Raw genomic sequence first — 20,113 nt, 5'->3', positions numbered from 1 at the left:
CAAAGGTGAGCCCGGCCCCCCGGCCACACCCCCTTTTTTTTATATTTTTGTTTCTTATCAAATTTGACATATAGTTAGTATAGTTGTTAGTATATTGTTAGTATAGTTAGTATAGTTGTTAGTATATTGTTAGTATAGTTGTTAGTATAGTTAGTATATAGAGTTGTTAGTATATATAGTTGTTAGTATGGGAGGGGCGTTTTGGAACATGGGTCCATATGATCCCTATATCTTAACCATTGAATGTTGTCTTGGGATCCGTTACAGTCTGTTATTACAGGCAAATATAGCGTGCAGAAATTCGAAAGACAGAGAGGAATACGACAAACAGGACGGCCGGCGTTGGTTCAAGTTTGACGGCGGGGTTCGCTGTACCAGTGGTCCATGTTCTGGGGCACGGTGGAGGACCAGGACAAAAGTAGTCCAGATCGTTCGGTTTTGGATACCCAAGAGCAGAAAGTGACATTTCGAGAGAAATCTGGTGGCCGGCCCCTCTGCGCAAGCCCCGGCCCCCGCCCACCGCCGCGCCGCCTCTGGCCTCTACGCAAGCCCCCGCCCGCGCATCGCCTCGCCGCGTCTGCGCACCACCAACCCGCCTGCAACCCCTCGAGTCTGTTATCTTCTTCCTCGCGCGAGGCTGTCGCCCGTCTCCCGGTTGCGCCAAGTTTTTTTTTGCGGACCCATGGATTTCCCCATGGATGCGGTGAGCAGGTACGCGAGTTTTTTTAGGCTGTGGCATGTGATCTGTTGTTCGGATTCCATGTGATACATGGCCTGCTGCTGAATTCTGGGTTGTAGTATGCCTATATACGTGCAGTATCCATCTGATGCAACGCTGATGAGCTTACAAGGGGAGGACTCGGTGAGCAGCAATGCTGGTCCGGCGGCGGCGGGTATGTCAGTTCTTGGAGACCTGGTGGCCGAAGGAGCTGGCGGTGTGGAGGATGCGGTACCCGCTGATTCAGCAGAGTCCACTGGGCACGGGAATCCCAGTTCGCCTGGCTGGACAAAAAGGTTAGATTCAGTAAAATCTTTTTTTTTTAGCCCACAGTCTGTGAACGGGTGAAAAATATGTGTGACTCTGTTTGGGAAGTGTGTCTCCGCAATAAAAAGGTGCACATATTTCCTAATGGGGAATGGAACTGATACTTTTGGGCATGAAATGGATTACGAATAAGAATTAATTAGTTGGGGGTACGGCAAATGGCTGGATTGAATTATCTAGTTTTGTTGTGTACTAGGCTGAAGACATTATTCATTCCCCTTTTGGCACATGTTGAGGTAAGAACAGATTTTTTTTTTTTGACGGAGCCTCTGGAATGAACAATGATAGGAATCATGTGTGCATCACGAAAAGTTGCTAATTATGTAGAGAAAATTGAATTTTTTCTGTGGGCGTATGCGAGCGCACCGTAGGAGTTACTGCTGCAGGTAACAAGTATTAGGATGGTCTGGCGCAGGAATGACAGGATACATATTGCCAGTTAGAGGGGCGCGGAGATAATACATGATCTTATTTAAGCAAAAAAAAAGTCGATCTCATTGCTGTTTTTAGAGGTGCTACATCTGATACCACGAGTCACCATTTTCTTTTCAGGTACGGGTCGGCTGTGCCCCGCCAGACAGAACTCATTGCGTGGACATGCAAAGCGCACTAGAGAAATTGGTCCGGTGTTATGCAGAGAAGTTGGGAGACAATGTCATTGACCCTTCGCTTGGTACAAGTTTCGACTCCCTGAGTGAAGCCTACGATTTTTATAACCTGTACTCCTGGGAGCATGGCTTTGGGATCAGATATGGAAAGAGCCGGTTAAACGCAGAGAAAACAAAATGCATGCTAGAAATCGTCTGCGGTTCCTCGGTAAGGGCCTAGAATAAAATTTTGCACTATTCGTAACAATTTTCAAATCTTGGTCGCGGGCTTGCGGCAAATGAGTACTGGAAATGCCAATTTGCTGTTGTTGTGCGCTGCAGGGGAAACCCACTGCGGAGAATACAAGGTCCTGTCGGTGTGAATGCCCTGCCATGATCCGGCTGCTGAGATCCGTAGATAATGGTTGGCACATTACAGAGCACCGGGTCACTCATAACCTTGTGCTGACTGAGATGTGAACATAGACATGTTCACAAAGGACTTGGTGAAACAGCTAAGAGCCAACAAACATTAATATTGGCAAGGTTTACAACATCATTGGTAGCTACTTTGGAAGCGTTGACAACCTACCGTTCACGAAGCGATCACTTCGTAATTTGTGTGGCCAGCTTAGTCGAGAAGAGGCCAATGATGATGTAAGAAAAACAATTGAAGTTTTTGACCAGATAGGTGCGAAGGACCCAGATTTTGTGTTGAGAGTCCAGGCTGACACGGATACCAGGATCAAGAACCTCAGGGCGGCTGCAATATAATATTTTGGTGATGTCGTAACATTTGACACGACATATAAAACCAACCTGTGTGACATGCCTTCCGGTCTATTCGTAGGTGTTAATAATCACTTCCAGAGCATGATTTTAGGAGGGGTGATGGTGAGGGATGAGCAGGTGGAGAGCTTCGAGTAGGTGTTTACAGAATTCATCCGCATGATGGAGGTGTGCCTCCAAAGACCATACTCACAGGTGAATTCATTTTCGTTCATGTAGTGGAAATGGTTATTCTTATTACAACTTTCCTGATGTAGCGAGTCTTTGTGCAGACCGGTGTCGAGCAATGGATGTAGCCATAAAGAAAGTCATGCCGAAGAAAGCGCATCGTTGGTGTAAATGTCACGTGCTGAAGAAAGCGAAGGAGTGCCTGGGGCCATTATTCACGAGGTGGCATGCGTTTCGAGCAGAATTCCACAAAGTGGTAAATGAAATGTTGACGGTGGATGAGTTCGAGCAAGCTTGGGACTTGATGCTCGAGAAGTACCAGCTTAGGTCACATCCCTACTTGACACAATTATATGAGATCAGAGAGAAATGGGCCAAGTCTTATTTCAAAGTGGTTTTCTGTGCAAAAATGACTGCACGCAAAGAAGCGAGAGTGCGAACAGTATGCTTAAGAAGTACATACCCAAAGGTTGTTCGATGCACATGTTTGTCCGTCAGTACATGAGGTTGCTATATGACCGTGAAGCAGATGAAAGCTACGAAGAGAAGTGTACACAAGATGTAAGTAACTTCTCCCTTTTTAGCAATACTTTCTACCTCTGTACGAAAAGGTGAACTTAAGACGTAGAATTGTCATCTGATGATTGAACTTAACTGTGTATAGCGGGGCTGTCGTGCGATATAATTTTACAATTGAAAGACATGCCAGTAAGGTGTACACGAGATCAATGTTCGAGCAATTTGGGAAGATGATCTTCGAAGCATGCGCATACAAGGTGGAGGAGGTGGAGAAGAACAGACTTTACAGAACCACACACACAGATGCCTCCAGGCGGGAGAAGTGGAGCAGAGTATTTGATGTGAATATAGTACTAGATGAGGGGGAGCAGTTCGATTGTGAGTGTGGAATGTTTGCACACATGGGGGATGCTTTGTGGGATGCTCTGAAGGTATGTTCCATTTATCCTGATACCTAGACTGAAAAAAGCGGGCCAGTGTTTTGTATCGGTTTTGCCTAGAAAGCCTGCCTGATTCCTTTTTTTTTTTTTGGTCTCAGGTGATGGATTATGTTGGAGCAACTAAGATATCTAAAAAGCATATCCTCAAGCGGTGGACGAGAGATGCAAGGGGTGTGCTTCCGAAACACCTGCGGCACTACCAGCGTGACCAGGCAGCGGGGAAAAATTTCACAAAGAGGCATTCCATTCTATACATACAAGCAATGGAACTTGTTAGGCAGGAGATACAAGTGCCACAGCTTGTGACAAGTTAGCAGGCTTATCCAAGGAGAACCTTTTCTACCATGGCTTTCGAAGAAACAAGGGATGGCCTTGGCTTGGAGGACAGACCATCATGGGTGGGTCTATGTGTATTTTTGGGTATTCAGGTGAATACCCAATTTTTTTTATTAAACTTTTCAAATTATATTATACAACTACCAATTATTATCTACATTGTATAAAATGCAATCCAAGTATTGACACAAGCATTTGGTTGGTCTGTTGGCTAGAGGAAGATAGCATGCAACAACACGTCTTGGGTTTGAACCCTGATTTTCTCACTATTTTCCAACTTTTGTTTGTAATTTTTTATTTTGAATACCCATTTATGAAATCCTCGGCCTGTCCATGTTGACTAGTGTGAAGGATGGTAAGCGAAAGGTTGGTGACTGCTCCATGGAGAACAGTGGATCAGTTTCTGGTCACGCAATGGCTGGTTTGACAGCTCAGAGAACAGTGGATCAGTTTGTGGTCACGCATGGTCCACTTCGACGATGGACTGACGGACCTGGAGCGGGATAACGTCTGGTTTGCTTTGAATGAGGACACTGTGTGGCAGAGATGTACTGTTCAAAAACTGATATACGTTGTGGAATACTACCCACTATACTGTCTAGCACACAGATCACGACGAAAATGAATGGTCCAGATATAGGGATCATCTGGACCCAAGTTCCGTTTTGAATTTCCGTTAGTATAGTTAGTATATAGAGTTGTTAGTATATAGTTGTTAGTATAGTTAGTATAGTTAGTATATAGTTGTTAGTATATTGTTAGTATAGTTGTTAGTATCAAATTTGGAGTCTGTAGTGCCGGCGCCCCTCAAACGGTAGTGCCGGCGCTCTCAAACGGTAGTGCCGGCGCCCCTCAAACGGTAGTGCCGGCGCCCCTCAAACGGTAGTGCCGGCGCTCTCAAACGGTAGTGCCGGCGCCCCTCAAACGGTAGTGCCGGCACCCCTCAAACGGTAGTGCCGACGCCCTCAAACGGTAGTGCCGGCGCCCCTCAACGGTAGTGCCGGCGCCCCTCAAACGGTAGTGCCGGCGCCCCTCAAACGGTAGTACCGGCGCTGATTAAATAGAGTAGTGCCGGCGCCGACTAAATAGTGCCGACGCCCACTAACATAAAAGTAGTAAAGTTATTTTTTAATTTATGTTAACATTGGTACATATATATATGATTTGTTTTCGTAGCTACGATGCCGCGACAGACGGACAGCCGGCGGGCCGTGGTGTGACTCTCACCGAGGAGATGGAGCGAGATGGGGGAGGTCCGGGACCGGGCTCCGCCGGGGTGGCACTCGGGAGGTCTTAGCTTCCGGGTCGCGCACCTTGGTGCGGAATCCGGGTCCCGTTGTCGACCCGGATATTCTTTGGTGGAGGTCTTATGGGCCACTGGTCGTTTCGGAGGGAGCCGGCCCCGCCGGAGGAGGTAGCTCAGCGCATTGCGGCGGAGGACGAGCACGTTCGCCGTTACATGTACGCGTTAGACAACATGTATAGGACCGGATGGAGCGTTATGCGGGGATCTCATGTTAGCTATGCTCCCGTTGTTGTTCCGTGGCTTTGGGGGCACACCTGGCCGCGGCTCAGGACCCGGTCGGCGCCCTCTAGGACCCGGTCTGCGCGGTTGAGTGGTTGTAGTAGTGATTGATATGTATTAGGGTTAAATAAACATGAACCCGATCTATGTATGCATGTAACTGCACTATCTGCTTTTAGCACTATATTATCGATCCTTAGTTAAGAACTACACATATGTAACTCCATTTTCAGTTTTCTGCATTATCCTTAATTTGATCATATGATGGTTCCTATGTATAGCTTGCAGGTCATTGTAGAAAGCATGGAGAGAGATGAAATTCAAGAAAATTTCATGGAGGAACTCATAGCAAACGGTACTCGGATGATCGCGACGACGACGTTATTCCGGATGATGGCGGTGACGATGTCACCGCAACTTATTTGAATGACTCCGGTGAGGGAGCGGAGGATATTGAGGAAGAAGATCCTACTGGCGCCGGTGAGGAACAAGATCATCATAATGGCTCCCGAACCGTAGTTATCACCGAGGTATATAAATTAATTAAGCCGTTGTTGATCGACTAGATGCATTAACTAATTAAATTGTAATCGACTATGAACTATTTCTTTTTTAGCCCTCCGGATCGAGCACTTCTTCTGTAAAGTCGAGGAAGCGAGGCCCGGCCAAAAAGTTGGATGACGGTGTTAGGCACGACATCACCCACATCGAAAAGGATGGTAAACCGATTGCTCCAGAGAAAGGTGCAAAGGCATTTATAGCTCAATGCAGAGTGCTTGTTCGGGACCACGTCCCGATCACCGTTCGAGAATGGCACAAGCCGAAGGGACTAGTGCTGTCTGGCAGAGGAAGAAGGTCAAGGTCTTTATATCGATGATGTAGCCAAAAACAGCATTATGGACAAGCTCATGTCACATTTCAACATAGTACCCGAAGAGGGGGTGACGCTGAAAAGGCCAAGATGGAGCGAGGCCCTCCGCGAGTTTGGCAAGAAGAAGATGGCCGAACTATTCAAGAGCCACCAGAAAAGATTGCGCCGCCTTATCAAGATAAAGAAGACTCCGGACAATGAGAAGGTAAAAACTCACTGGGAAGAATTCGTGGAAGTACAGGCACGGAGTCGGAAGAATTTAAGAGAAGGTCGGAAATAAATAAGGCAAATGCTGCGTTGAAGCTATATCACCAAATTCGGGTCCAGGTGGATACGGGGCTAACCGTCCTAAGTGGCAGGCAGCTGAGGCGGAACTGACCAATGAAGGGATCAGATTAGGGACACACGGTTGGATCGAACGGTGCAAGGAGTGGTTCTACGGGATTGGGGGAACGTTGGATCCGAAACGAGGAAGTGCATCTATAAGAAAGCTCATCCGAAGGTTCCCATTGATGCCCCGGAAAAAGCACATAGGGACGTGGAGGCGGGGTTGTTCCAGGCCGAAAGAGAGAACGATGAGCTGACACGCGCCCTTGGGAACAAAGAACACGGCGGACGAACACGAGGCACAGCAGGCTCCGTTCCGTGGAAGTATGGCTTTCCTGCGGAAAGGAAGAGATTTCCGATAAAAGCCATGAGAGGAGGAAGGCAAGGGAAACAGACCGCCTGGCTAACTTAGAGGAGGGTATGAGCACCATGCAAGCCCAATTAACCATGGTAACCCAAGTACTTACATCTCGGATGGCTCGGGGCAGGCTGTAGATCCTGCACTGCTCAATGCCATCGCCCTGCTGCAATCTCAACCACACCGGAAAAGCAGCGTGGCTTCCTCTCAGGCAGGTGGATAATGATGATGATGATGATGACCAGGTGGTCGAGCCTCCTCGCTACCCCCCCGTGGATGATCTCACTGAGAGCCGTCCTTGTGAGTTGCATGTTAAAGTTTTCAACCTATCCTTCAAGGCGGCGGTCGGCATCCTCTTACCTACAAGGTCTTACCATTGCCGTTCGGTCCAAGACGACTTTGCTTGTTGTGATGGTGGATGAAGTGATGACAGCTTATGAGGGGTTGGTGCTTGAGCACCCTGCAGGTGAAGATGGGGAAATCAAAGAACTGGGAGAAGCCCGTAGAACCACCGTGCAATGGCGGAAGGAGAACATTGTGTTTCCGGGTGAGAAGCCAACAAGCATGCCACCTCCGCCTCCTCCGCCACCTGAGTCTCCTCCGCGTGATGATTCTCCTGTGCGCGATGATGATTCCCCTATCCATGATCCAGTCTGCTCCGCGTGAAAATACTCCGCCGCCTCCTCCTCCTCTCGTCGGGAGACTCCGCCGCCTCCACTTAAGCAAAAGAGGAAGCTGTCCAGCGGCACCTCCTACAGCTCCGAAGAGATCATCAACTCCAATGAGGGCACGAGACTCGCAGTTGTTACCACATGAGCGGATCGAAGAGCAAAAGGCGTTTCTTGCGCCGAAGAAGGTGTTTATTCGACCGCAGACGAGTGAAGCACTTTGCCGAGACGAGAATGAAGAGACCTGAGCGAGAGCTGATTATGACCGCTCTCTTGGACAGTCCTCTAGAGCGAGCAAAGAAGCAAAAAAAGTCGCCCAGCTTGGACAGCGAGGACATTCAGGCCGCACCCACTTCATCGTGGAGCCATATCATGATCCGAGAGACGGCATCGATGATCGAACGGGCGGCTAGAGCTCGCAGGAGCATCGGTTGAGTACGAAGATTACTATCCAACGGCTCAAGTGGTAAACACGTATAGATACGGAAAAGATCTCGTCAAACCACGGCGAGCTCGCGCGTCTAGGGACTCGGATGCGAAGGTTGCATGACTGGTACATGAAAGCCTGTCGAAGAAGTGAAACCTACATCACGGTGTATCTTAGAGATGAGCATTACTTCGGGGGAAGACGAGATAAACATTGAGTTATGCGAAGCATGTTCGGTTATTCAATCAAGACGCCCTCGACAAAGCTGTCATCGGTTGCTACGCACCTGTAAGTGATTTATTTGTGTAATTAAGTTTGTAGCTCATTCATTTGCACTAACAATTATCCTCATTATATTCTTTGTGTACGCTATACATTTAATTATGCAGAATGAAGAAGCTGGAATACAAAAGAGGCAAGCTCCTACCGCTGGGGTTCATAGACCCAAACACAGTTCATGAAGTTACGGTTCGAGACTTCGCCAAGGACACGAGAGGACAACATCGTAATGTTTTTAGAGAAGCAAGCGAGACAAAGAGGATATATTCTTTCCCTACAACTTCAAGTGAGTGTTATATATAACATACATTATGCTTGTGCACCTTCCACTTTATTCTCGTAATCATTGAGCTATGCTTGTGCAGTTTCCATTTTATTCTCCTAATCATTGATCTTCACCTTGGAGTCGTAAACGTCATGGACTCGAAACGTACGAGAATATGCGGAATGGGCGGACATGGCTACCATCCTCCAGAGGTAGTTTCAATCAATTTCGTATTGGCATCTTCATCTCGCTCTAATTCGAAGATATCATCAACTAATCAATTACTCATTTACTCATTATTTTTTGCCGGGCAGGGCTTGGAAACGGTTCATCAATACTGTTCCGGGTGAATGGAAACCGGAGCTTACATTTAGAGATTACCCTGTAAGTAGTACTATATATATAGCTATGTCCGTGAAACTTTATATATGATATTTACTTTCAATACGATGCTTGATTATTAGTTTGATCGAACTATTTTTTCGTAAAGTGTATGAGGCAGGAACAAGGGAATAACTTATGTGGATACTACGTCCGCACCTTCATGCGTGACATGTCCTGTCCCAAGGGTGGGGATCCCCAAATACACCACACTCGTGTACGATAACAAATTTTCACAATTAATCTTAATTAGTACCATCTATTGTATTGAGTTCCATTCATATATTGATCTCCTTTTTTAACATAGATGACACGCCTACGGGACACTCTCATAACAATGGATCAAATAAAAGCAATTCAAGAGGAAATCGCGGGATTCTTTATTACCGAGGTCCTTACCCCAGGTGGAGAGCACTATAGGAAGATCGTGACGGCGGAGGATATTCGTTCAGGAAAAGTTGTATTGTAAATATGCATGCATTACGTGTACTGTGTTGACTATGTCGTGTAAATATGCATGCATTACGCTGGTACAGCCCAAATCTGTGCCGCGGCAGAGAAATAGCAATTCTCTGCCGCGGCAGAGAAACATAGGCCCGGTTCGTACCACGAACCGGGACCAAAGCCCTTCCAGCGCGAGCTCCCTGGTCGCACCACGTGTTGAGGCCTTTAGGCCGGTTTATCTTTGAACCGGGACTAAAGAGTACTCTTTAGTCCCGCCTAGTTGGTCCCGGTTCGGGAACCGGGTCTAAAGGCCCAAATGGACCGGGCCTATTGCCCCGTTTTCCACTAGTGGGCAGGGAACGTCAACACTGCACGAAATGTTTGCAAGTGGCAACTGTGTATATCTTCGACAGAACAACTCAATCGATTATAAGCAATGTGAAAGCAGTTTGCTTCTCTGTAATACAACCAATCGATAATTCATGGCACAAGGTCCGGGCCTTACATGCAGTAAATTACACAAATGGTACAAGTACACTCCACAGGATACACGGACAATGGTAAACAAGAACTAGCGGCAAACGGACCTACTTATTGCTGGTAACAAATCAAATTGCCTACTGATGAGTCTGATCTATATTAAGGGTTTGTAATCACAGATATGTCAAACTTGAGCAAAACCTGCAAGACATAACAGGGACTACGTGAGTATGGGTTAGCAACAATAATCCTATTAACTCACTAAACTCATTTCATTCAAAGTCATAAATTGACAAAATTATTCCATCTTCCAGGCAAAAAAAAGTTTGATTAAGGTTGATAGTTTTAGACTGCAATTAAGCTATCTGAAAAACGCTATGTGGAAATTGAAAAGCAGAGACCAATTGTTTCCATGAAAGTAAGATATTTAGGTTTACTTGAGTTCAAAAAATTTATGTCAACTGAATCCAGCTACAGAATCCCATACGTAAGTTTCCACTGATTGGGGCTTGAAACATGTGGAAGAAGCAGCTGAGCACGCCTTCTGGAGTAAAGAGTAGTCTCACCACAAAGCTACGTACAATGCTTATTGCACATTTCATAAGAAATATTACTGTGAAGTACAGTATAACTAACTATCATCACTTTTGAATAGCACATGGACTCATAGTTGAGGAGATCAATGCAGGTTAGGTAGTTCTCAACTAGGAGGTAGTTCTCAACTTCTCATTTGCTACGACAGTCATTGTGTATTTGTCTAATTGGCATATCCCCATTCAAAAGTTGTTCTTACTAATATTATCGAAGACAAGTGTGTCAACACTTCTTTGCAAGTCAACCACACAGCCAAATAGAGCCAACTTATATTGCTCTATGTCACAAGGAAAAAGGTAAACAGCTGCACCAATTATGACTTTATGAGAACCGCCTATGAAAAGAAAGTAATGAAGCATAAAAGGGGCGCTAAGGTATACCTTGTATAAAATCCTTCCATTTATCACCTTTTGGTCCTTTATACTGTTCTAGGAAGCCTGATATATAATAACATAATGTTATATGTAAATTAAAAGAGTGTCATGACATATACAGGTGACAGGGCAGAACTATTCAACTTGCCATGTAGTAACAACAAACATACTATTTAGTCATGCAGGAGTTACAAGATACATTCAGAAATGCTACAAGCAAACAAATGATAAAACAAGTAAAATCTAATAAATTACCTTGGCGTATGGGGCAAAAATAGCCTTGACATCTTCAAACACCTCAGGAATCGGTTTTGCAGCATTGATCTGACAAAACATCATGTTGGTCAGTAAGTATCAAAGTGAACAGATTCCAAAAGAAGAGCCGTAACTATCATTGCAAAAGGACGGACGTAATTATCAGAAGTCCTAAGTACCACATAACAATCAAAAAAAGGATTATTATAATTCCAAAGGATGATTTCTTCAGACTATCATGTCATCTGTCCTATTTATAATGTTCCTGCTTTTATGTTGACATGCATTCCCTTCATGTAATTAGTCATCGTGGAAGTGCAGTAGTACCTCTTTAACCTTCTCCTTCGCTCTATAGTACTCAATTACAGGCAAGCTGGATTCAGCAAAAACATTGAATCTCTTCTTGATAGTCTCTATGTTGTCATCAACTCTTCCCTGCAAAATAGCAAGAATTGTTAGAAACAACGGTTATTTGACAGGGATACATATGCTAAAAAGAAGGAAATAAGTGATGAAGCAAACCTCATTGCGCCCCAAAAGACGTTTTTGCATCTCTTCCTCAGAACAATTGAAGAAGAGCACAAATGCAGGAGAAATTTTTGTCTGAAAAAATGTATCACGATCAGATATCTTACAATTCTTTACAAGTACTGTACATCACAGTAGACACGGGAAGAGGATGCTGAACTATCGTGCAAGTTTGTTAGAGAAGAGTGAAAGATCTGAACTTTTGAATTGTTAGAGTAGATGAACTTACAACATGCTCGAATGCAGCACGATTCTCTTCGTTCCTTGGAAACCCATCGATTAGAAACTTATCATTCTCATTTTTTATCATGGCTTCCTTCAGGAGCGCTATAGTTACCTCTGATGGAACAATCTTCCCCTCCTTTATCATGTTCTCAATCATAGTTCTGCAAAATTATAAGTGTGGAAATAAACATAGGAACCTACAAGTGGTTAATTAAAGAAGCGTACAATGACCAATACGATTTTCAGAACAATCTAGTTCCAAATAAACTAAATGGGAAGAAAATAATATACCCATTCTCAGAGCCAGATTTAAGCTCCGCGCGCAGAAGATCTCCAGCACTAAGATGGGTAAATCCGAAGTGTTCAACAATGTTGGCACACTGTGTACCCTTTCCACTTCCAGGACCACCTGTGTGTAAATTCTTGGTCAGGTACAGAAGAAAGTTTATTTACTTAGATACTAATAAGTAATAACGTTTAATAATATTTGTTGGTCAGCAAAGTCGATGAGAGTTTACCAAGAACAAATACAACTGTGACTTTCTTGTCACCCAACATGTTCACAGCAACCTCCTGCATGAAAACACGGTTTCAACTACAAGACATAAAAAAATCATGAATGGCACCCATTCTGCGAGACTATATTGTAGTGTTTACTTCAATGACTATATATAGGTGTTGTAAATAGTAACTCATGGATCGAGATTTATATTGGCAATATGCACAAAAATATAAGTTCTTTCAACATGAATCCAAGTACCCAACAACAATAGAGTGCATCTATTCCCAAATAACTAAATGGTTCTGAAAGCTAGTAGACATAACACTGAGATTCAGGACACCAGCCCTTAAGGACAGAGATCCCTTTCCATCATGCTTTATGTTTTAAGTTTAAATAAATTCAAAGCATGTCCCCTGATTCAGAAAACAAAATACGTTGAACATTCACGACGAAACAGGGCTTTTGCAGCAATAAGTTGAAATCATCTAATATATCCAGGGAATGAGCAATGACATACACGTACCTCGTTCTCAGTGACAACCGCGGGAGCATCCACAACCGTGCCCATGGCTGAAAATCATAAAATCTCCAGTTTATGCGGGTAAAGTTGTAATTTTTCACCTCGGAAATTAAAAAGAAGCGTAACATTGCACCTCAGAAATAAATGCAAAAAAAAAAATGTAGCATTGCAAGGGCGCCAATTATATACTACTGAAGATGGGATATTGGTATAGCATCTAGCAATCTGGCACTGATTATATCAGAAGGGCCAAGGACCGAACAGCTTGCAGCATTGCACTGACTAACTCTGACTGGATCTTAAAACCAAATTTTGATTCGATACCAATGCATACAACGTATTCCACATCATTGTACTGTTAACTTACTTTTACAGGATCACAAGCAGTCTTGTCATTTCTAACCACCAAAAGTACACAAACATGTTTCTACTCATTCTGGAGGTACCCAGAGGAAGATAGTGCCCAATGGCCTGCCACTGCGTGCGTACGTGCAGGGCAACATAAGCAGAGTGTTCTAGACGAAAGGTCTTTCTTCCTTCTCCACTTTGCTACGGCATGTTCGCATGCTTACAAACATACGCCGCTGTTTTCAAACGAATTTGAACCCAGTTTGAACTAGGATATATCCATTGATTTCCCGCCGTGTACAGGTACAGGTAAAAGAAACGATCAGAGCGCCCAGACAGATAGATGCCCGCCCCTGTATTTATGCCAATATTATACTTCGATTCCGAAAACACAGATCACCCACCCCTCTAAGCTCTCGGCGGCAGTCGCTCCTAGATCCAGCGACTGACGCACGGCCCCGGGACCCCTCTTAGCCAGATCTGCGTCCCGGCCCGCCCATTCCGGCGGAGAGACGGATCCCTCCCGTCAGCCCCCGGATCACGCAGATCCCGCCCGCCGGCCCGAGAGCGGGACAGGGAACAACGTCCGAGATGGTTCAGAGGCCGAGACGCACTTGAGGTGATAACAACAGCACGATGCTAGCGCACAAGCAATACCATCAGATCTCGCGAAAGAAGAGGAAGAATCTCGCGTACCTCTGCGGAACCGGAGGAGGCGGCGGCCGAATCGAAGGCTGTCGGTGGGGGGAGAAGGGTCGGCGCGGGCGGCGGCGGGATCACGGGAAGCGCGTGGTGCGTGTGTTGGTGGTGCGGTGGAGGAAGACGGAGGCAGGCAGGAGGCCGTTTAATACGCGCGCGGCGCGCAGAGGAGAGGGGTGGTGGGGTTGCGGGAGGTGGGGCCCACGCGGCGTCTCCGCGGGAAGCGTGGCAATTGGCCGGTGGGGACACCGGGGCCGGAGCCGTCGGCGCAACAACTGGTTGAGCGGAGGTAGGAGGGACAGACAAGTCGGCTCGCGGCTCCACAAGTGTGTGGGACCCATGGACAGTGAGACGTTCTATTTCTTCTTCAATCTAGGATACAAATCAAACATAGATTTCACACACATTATATACCAACAATCTCTATCATCAATTATTATTCCACCAGGATTAGCAGCTAATAAACCCACAATTCCTTCGAAACACCCGGATCGGGAATCCCTCGTGGGCTTTGGAAATGCGGTGGATCTTGGCTTCACGCGGCGAGATGCCAGAAGGTCCAACATTTCTGGTAGGTTAGGTTGTCTTGGCGCGGATGGTGAGGTGGTGGCCTTGTTTTGCACGCAGCGGTGTCGGCAGTCCTTCAAATAGCCTTCAGAATGGCCACTTGTGGTTTCTCCCTTTTCCTAGGATGATGGCCGCCCTCGTTCTTCTTCTTCAATGGCGGCCGTGCCAAGCAAAAGGCATTTTGTGAATCTCTATGCTCTTCGGTTAATTTTCCGTGTTTGTTGGTCGACGTATCCTATCCTGTAGATGTAGGTTTGTATTTGTGCCGATCTTTTATGTTCTCCACCGATATAGAAGTGCCAACCATATGGTTTAAACCTTAGGCTGGTGCCAATGGGGGCGAGAGAGGGGGCGGTATCGCCCGGCCTGGGGCGGGAGGCGGGCGGGAGAGGGGCGGGACGGCACGGCGGGGCGGTGGCGCTGGCGGCGGGCGGTATCGCCGCCACCGCCCGCGGCCGGGGGCGATAGGGGCGAGAGCGGGGGCGAGAGGCGGGGCGGCGCGCCGGCGAGAGGGGCGAGAGGCGGGGCGAGAGGAAAGGGCTGAGGTGGCGCGTTGTGATTGGTCGTTGGGGTAGCCGTTGGGGTAGCCGTTGCTGGTTCAAAAAATCCGAAAAAAAACCCCAAAAATTCATCCCCTGTTGCGGTCAGAAACCCACCGGCGGGCAGCGACTGGCAACACCGTAGAGCCGGGAACAACTAGGGCTGCGGCTGGCCCCAGTCCCTCAGAGCGACGGCCCGCAAAGCCTCCTGGTCACACGTCCGATGCTATCGCAAGGGCGTGCGCCACCTGACCTATACCCGGTCGGGGAAGGTGTTGGATGATGCCTCGCTTAGTTTCTGCATGGCATACACGTAAACATTAAATACGAGCCTCGATCGGCTCTCGGGTTATCTCGTGAATCGGCTCAAAGAGCCGATCCACCCATGATTCGTACAAGGTGTCCGAATATATGGTGGTCCTGCTTGATCAAGATACAGCTAATGCGATCTACGCCGATTTAGGGTTTTCACCGCATAATCGGATCATCCTACTCACGATTGGGCCTCGCGCTCGCGTACGGTGACCGTAAGCCGATCCTAGACGGGGCCTAAAAACCAACACGAGGTTGATCCCGGAACATCCTCGTCTAGGGCTAGCAAACTCCACCCTACACGCCGCTGGATCCTCCAACCCTTTGTAAGGCCTAACTATTGCGGATGTTAAACTAATCCTTGAAGAAACAAGGAGCAACCGTAACGGATCGGATCTACTAAACTATGATCAAGCGGGGTGCCGCCCCTACACCTAAGATAGGTGTAAGGGCGGCTAGATGTATAAGGGTTGCACTACGACAGCATATGATACGAAGAACAATGCTAACCCTAACACATCTAAGATAACTACGTTGCTCGCCATCAAAAAGGCTTCAGACACGAGCAATGCATGAACAACGTGGGTAAGCTTAGTGCTGCCTAGATCGCAAGATGCGATCTAGGCAACATGGTTCTTACCGGAGAAACCCTCGAGACGAAGGAGTTGGCGATGCGCCGAGATTTGTTTGTGTTGAACGTTGGTTGTTGTTTATTTCATAAACCCTAGATACATATTTATAGTCCAAGGGACTTTCTAATTCAGGCGTGCACCTAACCGTGCACGGGTAAAACTCTAACTCCTAACCGATACGTAATCGAATATGTTACAGATACAAGGGCAAACTAGCCCAAACTTTGCATGTAAGGCCGATTCACGTATTTCTTCTATATATAAATCTTCAAGTCCATCTTGATCGCGGCCCACCTCTGACTCGGTCAAATTCCGGTGATAACACATGCCCCCTGGTTTTGGAAATGACATTTCCAAAATCATTACGCTTTTCTTCCGTCGGGTCATGTCGTGGCAGAGCAAAAACCGCCGCAGAATCCTTCATCATGATGCCTTGCCCCTTCCACTTCTCCACGTGGCCGCAAAATTTTCCTGTTGGGCGTCGTCTCCTCGGAAACTGTTGTGGCATTGAATCTCCCTCATTTCCCTTTTATTTAACCGTACTAAACAGCTTGCTCCTCCTTCGTCCTCCTCGCATTAGCACCCAAAAACCCTCCTGTGCCACTATGTCTTCTTCCTCCTCCTCCTCCTCCGAGCTTTCCTACGGGTCCTCCTCCTCCCGCGAGACGCCGCCGGACATCCGCGCCCCAGAAGAATGGGACCTGGAAGACCACGCCTCCTCCATCTGGTCCAAAGACGACCAGTCCCTGACCAGCGGGGACGAAGATCTTCAGTTCCTTGCCGACGGGGAACTGGAGTCAGAAAGCGAGGACGACCGGTTCCCCTGGGACGGCTGTCCCACCTCTGAAGAAGAGGAAGAGGAAGAAGACGACGACGACGACTCCCTCGAGGGCTACCCGCCGGCGAAGCGCCTCCGCATGTGGTAGGACGACGACAGCAGCGACGATGAAGACGGGGATGAAGCTCCCGTAGAGGGCTACGGGAGTAGCGACGAGGAGCCCATCGGCGGCGGTGCGTCGATGAGAGTTCCGAGGATGACGACGAGGGCAGCGATGGCCCGTAGATTAGGATCTACTAGTATAGGCCTAGCAGTAGTAGATTGGTCAATAGACCCTTCTTTTGTCCTTCCTTCTCTGAGCAATCGGTTCTTCCTTTGTAAGAAATCCTGTCTATTAATGAAGAAGTTTCCCCAATTTGATTTTGCCGATTTCTTTTAAACCGATTCTCAATGAGCCGATGGCAACGCATCGGTCTCTCATAATCCGCCCTTCCTTTCTTCGACCACGGGGTGACTGCAATCTTGGTCAAAAACTCAAAAAGCCGATGTCAGCGCATCAAGCCTTCATAAACTATCCTTCGTCTTTTCGAACAATGAATTTGAGTTCCGCCGGATCACCCTTGACAAAAAATCGCGGCTCAGGACTAGCCGATGACCACCCAATCGGCTTTCAAAAACAGAGTATCCACCAGGCCAGCTGCCCCCCGAGTCTTAGTCAAGGCGAGAACGGTAATGGATCAGCCGAATGTGCCGCCCTTGGCCTCTCGTCATAACGCAGAGCCAGCCGATTTCGACAAAATCAGCTCCCTGGAGCAGAGGACCTTCAGGGTGAGCTGCCCCCCGAGCTTCTTTAGTCTATTCCTTGCGCCTTGCTGGTCAGATCGGCTCCTGTCCTTCGGCGGATCTGATGCAACCCATCCTTAACCTGATCCGTACGTCCATGCTGCTCTTGGCATTGGCATTGGTCCATCGAGTCTCTCTTCGTGGCCCACTTCCTGCTCCATCGAGTCACCTCTTGAGTCGATGGCCATGCATCGGCTTTCTATCCTTAAGTCGATGTCTGCTGCATCGGCTGTGCTTAAATTTTTTTTAATTTTTTACGGCCAATTTATGTACCCCATACTTGATACTCCTTGTTCATATCCTCGTGTTTTATCCACCTAGGTGCCCCCCCCCGAGCCGATTCTGTCAAGAGAATTGATGGTATCGGCTCTTTAGGTATTCCCTGCTGGATCAAACGTTGAGCCCAGGCAGAATGGATGGTGAGGATAATTTTGGCCGATTGCTGGAATCGACCTCCACGTTGCTTGTTCGATGAAGGTTTTGTAATGTCCCTCCACAAATTTTTGGGGCCGATCACAAGGATCAGCCTCGCCACGCTTGCTCGTTGATTTGCTCCAGCTACACGGTTAGGCCAGTGGATACGACCAGCCTAACTTCATCCTCTGTCACACCGATGCGCTCGCTGTCGTCCACCTTGAGTGCATCGTTTAATCCTCGAGCGATGAAACTCCGTTGGGAGGATGAACACCATGTTTGTGCCAGCCGATGTCTCATCATCGGCTTTCCTTTGCTTGGGGCGCCACTCTTTTCTTCGTGGCCGACCTTCTTCGTCCAGGGTTCGCTGAATCTTGGCGGCCAGATCAGGCCGTGCCTTCCTCAACGTGTGCAGGTACAATCTTTCAGCTTCCTCCAACCCACGCAGACGCTGAACCCTTCGCTTCTGGGAACGGCTGAGCCCATCAGGGCACCACCTTGGCCGATGATAACTATCTTCTTCATCATCGTCCTCTAGTTCCTCGAGATCTTCCACCCGAGCGGACTCAACATGCTTGTCCCGAGGCGGGAGAGGCCCTAGACGCTTGAACACGGACACGTTAGCTGCATCCTTCTTCTTTTGTTTGCATTCTGGGCAGTTGCCGATTGTTGGCAATCGGCTCATTCCTGAATCCCAGCAGTGTTTGAAGAAGGGGCAGTCCCAGTGCATATCCACGTCGTCTTGCTCCCTCGACTTTTCCTTGGCGTGGCGCTCGTATCGCCCCTCGTCGTGATCATGCCGACGACGTCTCCTGTCGTCCTTAGCCAGACGATCTTTTTCATCATCGTCGCTGTATCGCCGGCGTTGATCATACTGACTCACATACTTGTTGAGGAGGTGATCAGAGAGAGGTCGTTGATACCTTACGTTCTTAACTTCTCCCTCTGTGATGTAGCGCTTGCCGTCTTGGCGGAGCCGATCGCGTGGAGCGGCTTCCTCTGTGTCTTTGCTATGAGAGCAGCTGCCCTCATCTCCGTCCTTACCAGAGTGGTGCCCAGGCCCCACCACGTTGATATTGAACAAGTGTCCTGGTTGGCCATGGGAGCGGGTTCCGTGGAAAGAGCCGATGAGTTCGGCTTCGAGGATTGCCTTGATCTCGTCATGCTTCTTCTTGAGCTCGTCAGTCAGATCCTCGTACTTGACCGGAGTGCTTTCCGCCATCTCGGATGTAGATGGCGATGGGGTGGATGTCGAAGATTGTCCCACCGGGCGTGCCGAATGTGTTGCGGTCGAAACCCACCGGCGGGCAGCGACCGGCAACACCGTAGAGCCGGGAACAACTAGGGCTGCGGCCGGCCCCGGTCCCTCGGAGCGACGGCCCGCAAAGCCTCCCGGTCACACGTCCGATGCTATCGCAAGGGCGTGCCACCCGACCTATACACGGTCGGGAAGGTGTTGGATGATGCCTCGCTTAGTTTCCCGCATGGCATACACGTAAACATTAAATACGAGCCTCGATCGGCTCTCGAGTTATCCTGTGAATCGGCTCAAAGAGCCGATCCACCCATGATTCGTACGAGGTGCACGAATATATGGTGGTCCCGCTTGATCAAGATAAAGCTAATGCGATCTACGACGATTTAGGGTTTTCACCGCATAATCGGATCATCCTACTCACGATTGGGCCTCGCGCTCGCGCACGGTGATCGTAAGCCGATCCTAGACAGGGCCTAAAAACCAACACGAGGTTGATCCCCGGAACATCCTCGTCTAGGGCTAGCAAATTACACCCTACACGCCGCTGGATCCTCCAACCCTTTGTAAGGCCTAACTATTGCGGATATTAAACTAATCCTTGGAGAACAAGGAGCAACCGTAACGGATCGGATCTACTAAACTATGATCAAGCGGGGTGCCGCCCTACACCTAAGATAGGTGTAAGGGCGGCTAGATGTATAAGGGTTGCACTACGACGAGCATGTGATACGAAGAACAATGCTAACCCTAACACATCTAAGATAACTACGTTGCTCGCCATCAAAAAGGCTTCGAGCACGAGCAACGCATGAACAA

At 47.9% G+C, this 20,113-nt stretch overlaps 1 protein-coding gene and 1 long non-coding RNA gene across 2 annotated transcripts; one reads left to right on the top strand and one right to left on the bottom strand.

Annotated features, from left to right (window-relative positions):
- Positions 1-808: 808 nt before the first annotated feature.
- LOC124677876 lies at positions 809-2,597 on the top strand. The gene is made up of 3 exons (XR_006994262.1): positions 809-1,014; positions 1,598-1,861; positions 1,975-2,597. It is a non-coding gene; the product is annotated as an uncharacterized LOC124677876 (long non-coding RNA).
- A 7,233-nt stretch (positions 2,598-9,830) lies between these two features.
- Positions 9,831-14,006, bottom strand: LOC124675124 (UMP-CMP kinase 3). Its single transcript, XM_047211195.1, has 10 exons — positions 13,952-14,006; positions 12,911-12,957; positions 12,404-12,458; positions 12,177-12,294; positions 11,890-12,046; positions 11,655-11,735; positions 11,460-11,567; positions 11,133-11,201; positions 10,884-10,940; positions 9,831-10,110 (listed from the first exon to the last, which is right to left on the bottom strand). The coding sequence occupies exons 2-9, from the start codon at positions 12,953-12,955 to the stop codon at positions 10,932-10,934; spliced, it is 642 nt and encodes a 213-aa protein (XP_047067151.1). The 5' UTR covers positions 12,956-12,957; positions 13,952-14,006; the 3' UTR covers positions 9,831-10,110; positions 10,884-10,931.
- Between the last annotated feature and the right edge of the window lie 6,107 nt (positions 14,007-20,113).

The sequence above is a fragment of the Lolium rigidum genome, chromosome 7 (assembly GCF_022539505.1).
Source record: "Lolium rigidum isolate FL_2022 chromosome 7, APGP_CSIRO_Lrig_0.1, whole genome shotgun sequence".
Classification (NCBI taxonomy): domain Eukaryota; kingdom Viridiplantae; phylum Streptophyta; class Magnoliopsida; order Poales; family Poaceae; genus Lolium; species Lolium rigidum.
Note: the sequence above shows the minus strand (reverse complement) of the source record. Positions and strands in the feature narration are given on the sequence as shown.

Bases quoted from the DNA above. Each gene is read 5' to 3' on its own strand.
- LOC124675124 (XM_047211195.1), bottom strand. From the start codon at position 12,955: ATGGGCACGGTTGTGGATGCTCCCGCGGTTGTCACTGAGAACGAG. The intron at 12,459-12,910 runs GTACGTGTATGT...GTTTTCATGCAG, and splicing joins CGGTTGTCACTGAGAACGAG to GAGGTTGCTGTGAACATGTT. The intron at 11,568-11,654 runs GTTTGCTTCATC...GCTATTTTGCAG, and splicing joins GTCTTTTGGGGCGCAATGAG to GGAAGAGTTGATGACAACAT.